This window comes from Dermochelys coriacea, chromosome 1 (genome assembly GCF_009764565.3).
Source record: "Dermochelys coriacea isolate rDerCor1 chromosome 1, rDerCor1.pri.v4, whole genome shotgun sequence".
Lineage (NCBI taxonomy): Eukaryota > Metazoa > Chordata > Testudines > Dermochelyidae > Dermochelys > Dermochelys coriacea.
Window position 1 is genome coordinate 42,158,525 of NC_050068.2, and position 13,522 is coordinate 42,172,046.

A 13,522-nucleotide genomic window follows, 5' to 3' on the forward strand; every position below is an offset into this window, starting at 1 on the left:
TCTAACTGACCTGTGGTAAATTCATATATTGATACCGGTTCATGCTTTCAGTGGCAGCAGAGCCAGTGCACCTGTGCCACATCAGCTGACCCAAATGAGCTTTAAAAGATGGCACCTGGACTGAGAGATTAGGAGAGACCCTGTGAGTCTGAGCTAGGAAGCAGGAGCAGCAGCAGTACTGCCCGGAGTTCTCTGGGAGGGGAGGCAATGAGAACCTGTGAGATTAAAGGGGAAAAAATCCCCTGGGAGTAATGGCTCAGCGTGAGTTGAATAACTGTTTTTGATTGTTTTGCTTAAGTTTGAGACAATAAAACTACCTAAAAGAGACTGTGGGCATGGCAATGGATCTTTTGGGGATGGGGAGAAGCCCAGCTGGGGCCTCACTGTGTTAGATGCTGTGCGCACAGCAGAAAAATATGATCCCTCCCCTGAAAGGTTTATAATTTTATAGCAGCTAAATAAAGAATGCAGCACAATTTGAGATTAAAATATGACTCCAAGATACCATATTAACAAAAAAAATGATTTTTGGGTAGCCAGTTTGGAAGCCCCAGTGGTAAAATTTGGAAAAAAATTACAGCGGTTTTGTTGTTTAAGGGGAGTTACACTGCTGGTCACAAGAGAGATCTCAGATTACTGAAAAAATGTGTATTTGTTGGAAAATAAAAGTTCCTCAAAGAAAAAAAGGGAAAATGCATCAGTCATTTGAACAGCTGGAAACATTTTTGGAAACACCATATAAAAGAGGGAGAAATTTTCATTTAGAATCATATTTCCTCTTCTATAATGAGCAGCACAGTGGCTATACAATGCATTCTCAAGAGACTTGATCATGTCTACTGTTTTATTTCCCAAATATATTCACAAAATAAAAATCAGTGGAGTTGACAAATTGTTTCTTTGCAAAAATCCAAAGCTGGAATTGATTAGTAGTTTTATTTATTTCCCCATTGGCTCTCCTGAATCTGACCTCACAGTCAGCCAGAATCCCAAAGCTAAGAATTTGAGAGAAAACTAATTCAGGTCTACTCTGTTGTTAAAAAAACCTCCTCTTTGCAGAAAGAGAAATTCAAGGTAATCAGCCACAATTCTAAGGGCAGGGCCACAGGAGGAGTGCCTGGCTGTGGAGTTCAACCTGCCTGGAAAAGCGGAAACTGTTTGTCAGCCTCAAGCTGTGGTCACAAGCCCCTGCATCTTCCTCTACCATGGCTGCTCCCAATGGACAGCACTGGCATGGGTGGCTCCATACTCTCCCCTTACCCTCCCAACCTCAGGGTCCCTTCAGCCTCCACCTCTCGCTCTCTGTCTGAGCGGGGTTCAAACCCCAACAGTGACCGTACATAGGCCTTCTACAGACCATGACAATCTGTGGACTAACTGGGCAGCATTGTTTGTGCCATGTGTGGTGTATGCAAGAATGTTGTGTAGCCACAAGTGTGCAATTTAGAGGGAACATTGGCCCCAACCAAGATCAGGATCCCGTTGTGCTGTACAAACCCTCCCTCTATCGTAATCAGTTATTCAAATGTGTTGACCTGGATAGACACTGGTAGCTTGATCCTCTGGAGAAAATATGTAAAATAATATTAATTATTCCAATCTCATCATTCAAATCAGCATCCAAAGGTCCTTGAAATATTCCATGAAGTGTTGTTATACTGTTGTGACAACTGGGCCTACAAATTTATCCAAATTGTGAGCTCAATTGTAAAAAGTATGCAAACTTTCATTAAATGGTACAATAACCTACAACAACAAATGTTGATGGAAAAAGGTACGAAAAGGAGACAGAATAAGTGAATTAGTCTAAATAAAAAGGCCAAGTTGATATAATTCAAGGACTGTGTTGAAATTATGCTTGTTTAAAAAAGGAGCTATGGAGCCAGAAATTAATGAGAGAGAATTAGTATGTCAGATATAAGGCCTAATTGGTCGACAAAAAAATGAGGGGATGAGCTATTTCACCCATCACGCCCTTTCTGGGTCCTTAAAAGAAAGATTTTGTGGGGAAAAGTGCAAAAGAATAAAAAGGAACAGAAAGAAGAACAGACGGACGATACTAGTGCAAGTGGTTGCCACCCCCACAGCCTCTTGGGATCCGAGGTCTTCATCATCCTGATCCTGAGAGGCGACCAGACCCGGGAGGGTCAGATCCAGATGACATTGCCACCCATACCAGCACTAGCTGAATACTAAACACTATGTAGGCTGACAGTTATTCCCATCTTTGATATCATCTAAAATGCTGTCTGTCATAAAGGGTTTTTTTTTTCCTTTCTAAAACTCTCTCCAGCTACAGGGAAAGGGAACAAGGAATCTTGTTAAAACAAGAACACTGTACATTTCAAATGCTTTAACTACTTTTCCTTCTTTTCTGTTTCTTCAATAAAAGGTTAAAAGGATTTTTAAAGGTGTGTTTGCCATGGTACTAAGTGGGCTGAGGTCTCTGAATACTGAACCTTGTTTAACACTGATTAGTATTGTAAAGTGACTGGTTATGTTAACACTTTTGATCCATATAGTCCATCTAAATTAATAAAAAAATGCCAACGCTTATTACGGTATCTTTTGAGAAGTCTGAATCTTCATAACGTGTGGGTGGGTGGTGTTGGCATCTTGCTAAAAATGCTTTTTTTCTCATTTACTTTATAAAAAATGTTTAACTACAGTATGGTAAATTTAAAAGAGTTGCATGCACTTCCTCTTTAGGGATAAGTTAAGAACAGAATGTAATACATTATCTATGAAACAGACTACACTCACAGGAGTTAACTTGTTGACCACTGTTGAAAATGTACCCAGTATTGTTACGTCAGCAAAGAAATTCCATATTTATTTAAAAATACACATGGTTTAAAATAGTTAAATATCAGTGAGGAATAGGACTGCTGTACTAACAATTTAAGCACCAGTAAATGCCTTGAACACATACAGTAGAACCTCAGAGTTACAAACACCAGAGTTATGAACTGGACAATCAACCACACACCTAATTTGGAAGCGGAAGTACACAATCAGGGAGCAGCAGAGACACAAAAAACCAAAAAACAAAAAAAACAGTATAATATGTTAAATGTAAACTACTAAAAAATAAAGGGAAAGCAGCATTTTTCTTCTGCATAGTAAAGTTTCAAAGTGCTAGTAAGTCAATATTCAGTTGTAAACTTTTGAAAGAACTATCATAAGGTTTTATTCAGTGTTATGAAAAATTTCAGAGTTACGAACAACCTCCATTCCTGAAGCATTCAGAACTCTGAGGTTCTACTGTATCTCAACATCACAAGCATCCAATGAGTGTCAAAGTGGGAGGGAAAACGTCCAAGATATGACACTATTTTTCAATGCATGTAAAATTGTGACTTATTTCACAAGCCATATCAAATATGACTTAATTACTGTTTGTTCCATAAATGAAAAATAAATTAACAGCTTTTTTCTCTTCTTCTTCCACTTTCTCTCCATATTTTTTTTAATCTGTTAAACACCTGCTATTTACTCAACTCTCACTCTGTCATCTCTTCTCTTTTCTATTTCCTCCTGCAAGTCCTTTTTTTTCTAAGTTTGTCTTTTCTTTCTCCCTGTCATGCAGCTGAATTCCATTTTTTTTATTTGTCCCTTAATTCTTCATTCCACTTCTCTTCCTGGATACATACTTTTAGTCTAAAAGAAAAGGAGTACTTGTGGCACCTTAGAGACTAACAAATTTATTAGAGCATAAGCTTTCGTGAGCTACAGCTCACTTCATCGGATGAATGCAGTGGAAAATACAGAGGGGAGATTTTATATATTCAGAAAACATGAAACAATGGGTGTTATCACATACACTGTAACAAGAATGATCAGATAAGGTGAGCAGGAGAGAAAAAAACCCTTTTGTAGTAATAATCAAGGTGGGTCATTTCCAGCAGTTGAAAATAACATGTGAGAAATAGTGTGGGTGGGGGGGAGTGGAGGAATAAACATGGGGAAATAGTTTTACTTTGTGAAATGACACATCCACTCCCAGTCTTTATTCAAGCCTAATTTAATGGTGTCCAGTTTGCAAATTAATTCCAATTCAGCAGTCTCTCGGAGTCTGTTTTTGAAGTTTTTTTCTTGAAGAATGCCACTTTTTCGTCTGTAATCGAGTGACCAGAGAGATTGAAGTGTTCTCCGACTTGTTTTTGAATGTTATAATTCTTGATATCAAGAATAACATTCAAAAACAAGTCGGAGAACACTTCAATCTCTCTGGTCACTCGATTACAGACGAAAAAGTGGCATTCTTCAAGAAAAAAACTTTAAAAACAGACTCCGAGAGACTGCTGAATTGGAATTAATTTGCAAACTGGACACCATTAAATTAGGCTTGAATAAAGACTGGGAGTGGATGTGTCATTTCACAAAGTAAAACTATTTCCCCATGTTTCAGAGTAGCAGCCGTGTTAGTCTGTATTCGCAAAAAGAAAAGGAGTACTTGTGGCACCTTAGAGACTAACAAATTTATTTGAGCATAAGCTTTCGTGAGCTACAGCATCCGATGAAGTGAGCTGTAGCTCACGAAAGCTTATGCTCTAATAAATTTGTTAGTCTCTAAGGTGCCACAAGTACTCCTTTTCTATTTCCCCATGTTTATTCCCCCCCCCCCCACTATTCCTCACATGTTATTTTCAACTGCTGGAAATGACCCACCTTGATTATTACTACAAAAGGGTTTTTTTCTCTCCTGCTCACCTTATCTAATCATTCTTGTTACAGTGTATGTGGTAACACCCATTGTTTCATGTTCTCCGTGTATATAAAATCTCCCCTCTGTATTTTCCACTGCATGCATCCGATGAAGTGAGCTGTAGCTCACGAAAGCTTATGCTCTAATAAATTTGTTAGTCTCTAAGGTGCCACAAGTACTCCTTTTCTTTTTGTGAATACGGACTAACACGGCTGCTACTCTGAAACCTGTCATACTTTTAGTCTTTAACTCAGTCTTTGTTCTCTGACTTTTGCTTACTCTCTCTATGCCACTCCTCCATTTTGAAATAATTTAGGAAACCCACGCTCTCTCTCCATGCTTTTTTTCTTTCCTCTCTCCCCAAAATTTTCTTCCCTCCACATCCTTAGCATTTCCTGCACCCACCTCTTTCTTTTACTATATGCTACCAATGTCTCATTCCATTCCCCATATAGGCTCGCATCCCCACTTCTCCCGTTTCTCTTCTCTGCACAGCAAATCAGGCTATTTCTCTCCCTTCCTCTGATGCAGACATCCCATAGTCTTCTATAAAGAATAGGGTGAAAAAGCTTGACCAGTACTGGTATGGGCAGGTGAGAAGGAACCATGCAAACAACCCTGAGTCATGACAGTTTTGTGCTAATCCTGAATTCAATAACTGTTGTGACGGGGCAAGGCCAGATGGCTATAGAAAAGTATTGGGAGATAGATATATTAGCTTCAGGCTAAACAAATCCTTGGTACCAGGTTAAGTGAAATGGAAGCTGCTCCAGGTCAGTTAAGACATCTGGGGCCAATTAAGAACTTTCCAGAAGGCAGGGAGAAGGCTATGTTGATTGGGACACCTGAAGCCAATCAGGGGCTGACTGAAACTAGTTAAAAGCCTCCCAGTCAGTCAGGTGTCTGTGCATGTCAGGAGCTGTGGGAAGAAGTTGTGCTGTTGGAGAGGCTGAGTAGTACACACCATATCAGGCACAAGGAAGGAGGCCCTGAGGTAAGGGTGAAGTGGAGCTTGAGGAAGTGGGGGCTGCTGTGGGGGAAGTAGCCCAGGGAATTGTACATGTCATGTTTCTAAAAGGTCAGCTACCAGAGCTGATACTATTAGGGTCCCTGGGCTGGAGCCCGGAGTAGAGGGTGGGCCCAGGCCCCCCCTCCCACCTTTGACTCCTGTTTAATCACTGAGACTGGGAGACAACAGAGACTGTGCAAGGAAGGATAACTTCTCCTCACCTCCCCCACTGGCTCAGTAGACTGTGACCCTTGTCTCTAGAGAAAGAAGGGTTACGTGGAGGGTCACAGTAAGCCTCTGTGGCTAGTGAAATCCGCCAGGAAACGTGGGACCCACGGAGGCAAGGACAGAGCTTTGTCACAACTGGTGTCAGGAGTGGAACTTCGTTCACAGCGTGGCGGAAGAAAGAGGTTTAAAAAAAAAAGTGCACTGGTATTTTGGATTTTTTTGTTTTGGTTTGGTTTTTGTTTGTTTGCTTTATACGACAATGGAGGAGGTGGTAAGAGCTCTGGTACAAGCCATGGCAGCCCAGCAGGAGGCCACCCGGGTTCAGGCAATGGCACAACAGGAGTCTATGCGGCTACAGCAGGAAACCAATCAATTATTGATGAGCCAGGTGACCCAAGATCGTGCCCTCTTGAGAGAGGTGGTGGACCAGCTGAAGATCCTCACCATCCAGGCCCGGGGGTCTGATGGGACACGAACCCTGAGGGCCATTGGTTGTCTGCCAAAGATGACGTCAGGAGATGACGTAGAGGCATATCTCCTCTCATTCGAAAGGACTGCTCAGCGTGAGGTATGGCCCCAGGAGCAGTGGGCCAGCATTCTCGCCCCTTTTTTGTGTGGAGAGGCCCAGAAGGCCTACTTTGACTTGCCTGCCATAGATGCCATTGACTATACCCATCTGAAGGCAGAGATCCTAGCACGATCAGGGCCCAGAGGTTCTATACGCAGAAATACCAGGAGAACAAACCCTCGAGGTCCCAGCTATTCGAACTCATACACCTCACACAGAAGTGGTTATAGCCTGAGGTGTGCAGGCCGGAGGAGATTTTGGAGACCCTGGTCATAGACCATTACATGCAGGGACTACCGCCAGATCTCCACAAATGGGTAGGCCAGAACGATCCATCCACGTACAACGAGATGATCAGACTGGTAGAAAGATGGATGACAGCTAGGGAACTGATCCAACTACCCAAGGAAGGCCCCTTTCGAAGCAAGCACCCGACCCCTAACCCTGGAAGGTTGGGCAGCCAAACCGCCGGGGAGTCCTAGGTGGAAGAAGGGGGGGGCAAAAACCAGCGGGGACACCAGAAGGAAGGGATTGGCCTGAGTGGGGGGAACCCCGGGACTAAACTCCCTAGCCCCCGGGATAGGGGAGTGATTAAAAGCAATTATAGATGTTATACACATGGGGAGTGGGGACACATAGTAGCACACTGTCCCAGCACCGAGGAGCCTATGCAATGTAACTTGGGGGATTGGGAGGTCCCATGCTCCCTTATCCACCTCGTGGGGTTGCATTAGCCCCGCATAATTACACCAGACCAGTGTAATTATTGAGAGATAATAATTATCAGAGGATAAATGGAGCAGAGACTACAGCGCTTGTGGACTCTGGGAGTGCTATCACCCTCATATTGAGTAAGCTGGTAAAAAATAGTCAGCTGCTACAAACCAAACACGTAGCAGTGACGTGCTTGCACTGGGCCATGAGCCATTACCCCATCATCCCAGTGGAGATAGAGATTCAGGGAAACCCCATTGAGGTGACCATGGGCATAGTTCCTAAACTCCCATATCCTGTAGTCATTGGGAGGGACTATCCAGGATTTGATAATTTACTCCCCCCGGATATGCTGGAGGGAGGTGGGGACCATGAGGACAGCGACTCGTCACCGGGGGAATGTCAACCCCCGATGTTCGCTGAGATTTCTCAGGATCTGTTCTCAGCCCCCCAAAAGACCCGGAAGACAAAAAAAAAGAGAGGAAGGCCACGAAGGCCTTGGAAACCCAGGTCCTGACCCAGGGCCAGAAGACCTCCCTAGTAGGCAGATAGACGTGAGTAGCTAACGGAGAAACTTCCACCACAGAAGGTGAGCCAGAAGCTGCCCCCAGCCATGATGGCGGCAAGCCATTGGAAGAAGCAGAAGCCGGCCCTGGGAGCTTGGGCAGGTTAGTCCCGGGAGAGAGGCTTTTGGGCGGGACCAGGTGGAGGACCCCAGATATGATAACGCCAGGAAAGAGGTGGCCAAGATCGATGGGATACCCGTGGATGGGAAGGTCCGGGGTCCCGGATCTTACTTTATAGTGAAGAAAGATCTCCTGTACCGTGTGGTGCATATGCAGGAGCAAGAGATACAACAACTTCTGGTGCCACAAAAACATCAAAAAGCCATATTGAGTCTCGCCCACAGTCACCTGTTTGGAGGACACCTAGGGAGTAGAGAAAACCCAGGCACGGATCCTACGGAGGTTTTTCTGGCCAGGAGTACATGAAGATGTCTGGCGATACTGCACCTCTTGTCCGGAGTGTCAGTTACATAGCCCTCGCCCACACTTGTGGGCTCCTTTGATACTTCTTCCAATAATAGAGGTTCCTTTCGAATGGATCTGGTAGGGCCCCTAGAGAAGACAGCTCGGGGCCACCAACCTGTGTTTGTTGTACTGGACTATGCAACCCAGTACCCAGAAGCTGTTCCCCTGCGCAACACAGTTTCCAAGACAATAGCTAAGGAGCTAGTACAGATCTTTGCCCGGTTTGGGCTACCCAAGGATATATTGACTGATCAAGGGACACCTTTCATGTCCAAGTTGATGAAAGATCTCTGTTCATTGCTCCATGTACAAGCCCTACGGACCTCTTTATACCACCCGCAAACAGATGGCCTTGTGGAAAGGTTCAATAGGACCTTCAAGGCCATGATCAGGAAAGTGGTGAGCTGGGATGGGAAAGATTGGGATACCCTATTGTCTTACCTCATGTTCGCCATCCGGGAGGTTCCGCAAGCCTCCACGGGTTTCTCTCCATTCGAACTACTATATGGGCGCCACCTTCGGGGCATTTTGGATATATCCAGAGAAGCCTGGGAAGAGGAGCCAAATCCCAGAAGGAACATAGTTGAGCATGTACTGCAGATGAGAGATCGGATAGCCCGAGTTACGCCCATTGTACGAGAACACTTGGAGAGAGCATAGGAGACCCAACGAACCCATTATAACCACCAAGCGAAGCTTCGACGGTTCCAACCAGGGGATCGGGTGATGGTACTGGTGCCCACAGCAGAAAGTAAACTATTGGCCCAGTGGCAGGGACCCTATGAAATAATCGAAGCCGTAGGAGAGGCGAACTATAAGGTGAGGCAGCCAGGCCACCGGAAATCGGAGCAAATTTACCACATCAATCTTCTAAAACCTTGGCACGATCGAGAGGAATGCTTAGTCATGAAGGAGACCCTTCCCCAGGAGGATAACTTACACGAGCAAGTGAGGATATCATCCAACTTGACGCCAATACATAAGATCGAAGCAGCCGACATGATTAATTGCAACAGAGATGTGTTCTCTACAAAACCAGGGCAGACGACTGAGACCTATCACCATATCCACACAATCCCTGGAGCCAAGGTAACATTGAGACTGTACCGAATCCCAGCAGCCAAAAGAAAGGAAATCAAGGCTGAAGTAAAGAAAATGTTAGAATTAGGGATTATTGAAGAATCTTACAGTCAGTGGTCCAGTCCAATTGTTCTAGTGCCTAAACCTGACAGTACCATGAGATTCTGTAATGACTTTCGCCGACTGAATGAAATATCCCAGTTTGATGCATACCCCATACCACGCATCGATGAACTGGTTGACCGACTGGGTAGTGCCCGATTCTTGACTACACTGGATCTGACAAAAGGGTACTGGCAGATACCTCTGACCAAAGAAACTAAAGAAAAGACAGCATTCTCTACCCCGGATGGGCTATTCCAGTACACCGTCCTCCCTTTTGGGCTACATGGGGCCCCAGGCACATTCTAGCGCCTCATGGATAAAGCTGCTGCGCCCCCATACTAGTTATGCAGCTGCATACCTAGATGATGTTATCATCCCTACGCCAGACTGGCGAACCCGCTTGGAGAAAGTTGAGGCAGTACTGCGCACCTTAAGGCGGGCTGGCCTCACTGCTAATCCCGCTAAATGCGCCATAGGGCTAGCAGAGGCTAGGTACCTGGGATATATTGTAGGAAGGGGCATAGTGAAGCCCCAAATGAATAAGCTAGAGGCAATTCAAAACTGGCCTTGGCCGACCCAAAAGAAGCAGGTCCGTGCGTTCCTAGGCATGGTAGGCTACTACCGACGGTTTATTCCCCACTTCGCCACTAGGGCAAGTCCCCTAACAGACCTGGTGAAGGCCCGAGGTCCACACATGGTAAAGTGGACCAATACAGCAGAGGGGGCATTTACAGACCTTCGGATGGCCCTCTGTAATGACCCCGTACTCATAGCCCCAGACTTTAACAGGGAATTTATTTTACAAACAGACGCTTCCAAGGTGGGGTTGGGGGCCGTTCTGTCACAAATGGTGGGAGAAGAAGAACACCCGATCCTCTACCTAAGCAGAAAGCTTCTCCCAAGAGAACAGAAATACGCAGTAGTCGAGAGAGAGAATGCCTTGCTGTCAAATGGGCTATGGAGACACTGCATTATTACCTCTTATGCCGGCGATTTACTCTTGTGACAGACCATGCACCCCTCCAGTGGATGCAGCAGAATAAGGAAAAGAATGCAAGGGTCACCAGGTGGTTCTTATCCCTCCAACCATTCCAGTTCCGCATACAGCACAGGGCTGGAGGCCACCATGGCAACGCTGATGGTCTGTCACGAGCATACTGCCTGGCATCCCAAGTTGCCCAACTCTATGGTGTTGAACAGAGAGGCGGGATATGTAACGGGGCAAGGCCAGATGGCTATAGAAAAGTAGTGGGAGATAGATATATTAGCTTCAGGCTAAACAAATCCCTAGTACCAGGTTAAGTGAAATGGAAGCTGCTCCAGGTCAATTAAGACATCTGGGGCCAATTAAGAACTTTCCAGAAGGCAGGGAGAAGGCTATGTTGATTGGGACACCTGAAGCCAATCAGGGGCTGGCTGAAACTAGTTAAAAGCCTCCCAGTTAGTCAGGTGGGTGTGCATGTCAGGAGCTGTGGGAAGAAGTTGCGCTGTTGGAGAGGCTGAGTAGTACACACCATATCAGGCACAAGGAAGGAGGCCCTGAGGTAAGGGTGAAGTGGAGCTTGAGGAAGTGAGGGCTGCTGTGGGGGAAGTAGCCCAGGGAATTGTACATGTCATGTTTCTAAAAGGTCAGCTACCATAGCTGATACTATTAGGTCCCTGGGCTAGAGCACGGAGTAGAGGGTGGGCACGGGCTCCCCCCCCCACCTTTGCCCCCTGTTTAATCACTGAGACTGGGAGAAAACAGAGACTGTGTGAGGAAGGATAACTTCTCCTCACCTCCCTCGCTGGCTTATGATGAAAATGGCTCAGTAGACAGTGACCCTTATCTCTAGAGAAAGAAGGGTTACATGGAGGGTCACAGTGAGCCTCTGAAGCTAGTGAAATCCGCCAGGAAACGTGGGACCCATGGAGGCAAGGACAGAGCTTTGTCACACTGTGTACTGAAAGAGGTCTCATTCCTACCACCCATCTTGGTGAAGGGTTGGATTTCCAGATAGCCACACACTCATAAGGTACATGTCAAAGAGCATTTTCCCAACACAGTCTTCTGCAAATCCACTTCTGCAAAATCCACTTAGCCCATCATCTTCTTAAATAAAACCACACAATTCATTAAAACACACTATTTATTTAAAGATTCTACAAATAATAATTCTCGTTTGTTGTTTCACAATTGTTCATTGAGAAACAGAAACAAATAGCCATGGCAGTACTACGTCCATCATTGTTAAGACTGGTATAATCCTCTATAAAAACAATCAGTTCAGTTCCATGTTATTCTGAGTCCATGAAGAACGTTGCAAAGTCCTGATCCAAGTCTGAAACAAGGGCGTCCACAAAGTCTTCAACAGAAGGAGACTTCTGAAGCATACCTATGGAAAGGAGCACAAGAAACTCTCAGTGAGAATCGCACCAACATGAAAGCCTTGACAATGTTTACCTGAATTAATTTGTCTGTGTCATACTGAACTACTCCAGTACAGCTATTACGATTTTTCACCAAGAAGCATGCAACCATTCTACATGGGAATATTTAATCAATCTACTTCCTAGCTAGCTATCTGGCCCTCATCACCATAGTATCTGAGAGCCTCACAATCCTCTCAACACCACTGTGAGCCAGGAAGTATTATCCCCATTTTACAGATAGGGAAATGAGTCGCAGGATAGGGTAAATGACTTTGGCCACACAGGAAATCTGTGGATGAGCAGGGAACTGGTCACAGATCTGTTCAGTCTCAAGTCAGCACCCTATCCACTAGACCATCTTTCCTACTCTGATTTAGAAATGCCAGATGATCAAACTGTCACTATGCAAAATCAAACCATAAATCCATTTACATTTTATCCCTTGGAAAACTCCATTTCTCTTCCACATTCTCTAATACCCCTCATGGTATTAACCGCCCCTTCCCCACAAAAAAATCATTAAGATACATGCATAACTAAAGCATGTCACATAACCTTCTGGGTATAAATCCTGTCACACCTTCTCCTCTCCCTATCTCATTTCTCTTGTCTTCACTTGTCCTATTATGTCCAAATTTAAGACTCAATCCTGCAAAACATGTATCAAGCTTTCTTGAAGGTGGGGACCATTTCTTACTGGCATGTTAAATGCATCACACCCGGTCTAAGCTTGTTTAATTTATATAATACAAGAATTATGTTCTTATTTTACACAAATTTGGAAAAGTCTAGCCTATATAAAGACACTATAGTATTGTTCCTGAATATAAAATTTAACTTGCAAATTTTGCAGACTCTTTGCGGGGGGGAGGGGATTAACTGCCTTGCTCTAATCTGATTAGCCAAGAAGATTCTATCAATTCAAATCAGAAAGTTTCCCTGTGTGCAGTGGAATTTAGATTTTAAACAGTCAACTCAAAAAGGATTTGCAACAGTGCACTTTTTAAAGGAAAAAACATGTTTTCTTATAAAGCATCAGAATATACTGTCTAAATTATTTTCAGCTGTTTCGCTGTAATAAAAATGCATTGCTCTGCGTTGAGTACCTATTGTGAGTTTATTATTAATATTTTAAACACTTTAAAAGGAAATTACATTACTTGTAGTGGAAAACATCAAAAACAGCTAATTCAGAGCCAGTTAGTGTAAAATGTAAACTCTGTGGTTCTTTGAAGTGATTCACATTCTTACTGACAAAACTGCCAATGAAAATATAACCTTGCTCAACCCTTTACTATAGGCACACATAGTGCACATCCTCTTACATTCTTTCACTTCCTTAGACCATTTGGTTTCAGTGGGAATAATAATTGCAGCATTTATGAAAAACAAAATCTTTCAGTGCATCTTTTAATAAAACCTGACTGGAGCCAACTGGCTTGAATAGATGTTTCTTGTATTTTAAGTAATTGCTAAATACAATAGTTCAAAAAGCAAGAAGAAAGAAAAAGTCTCCAGGCAATTTTGGATAGTTACTAAAAGACTTTCCTAGTTAGGATCTCACAGCATCCTGATTTTAATTAGGTTTAAGTGTATACTGCAAGCGTCAACATGAACTGCCATGACACAGCTGATTAATATCAAGAACTAAATTAAAAATAAAAGGT

The 13,522-nt window shown here is 44.0% G+C and overlaps 1 protein-coding gene across 2 annotated transcripts in view; it reads right to left on the minus strand.

The window, feature by feature from the left end:
• Nucleotides 1-11,556: 11,556 nt before the first annotated feature.
• Nucleotides 11,557-13,522, minus strand: part of LOC119846367 (mitochondrial intermediate peptidase) — a 126,375-nt gene continuing 124,409 nt past the window's right edge. The window contains exon 19 of one of the 2 annotated variants that reach the window (XM_038379943.2): nucleotides 11,557-11,818. In XM_038379943.2, coding sequence (XP_038235871.1) covers nucleotides 11,721-11,818 — 98 coding nt within the window. In that variant the 3' untranslated portion in view covers nucleotides 11,557-11,720. The remainder of the gene's footprint in view (nucleotides 11,819-13,522) is intronic. The other variant, XR_006277625.1, reaches the window with a different exon arrangement.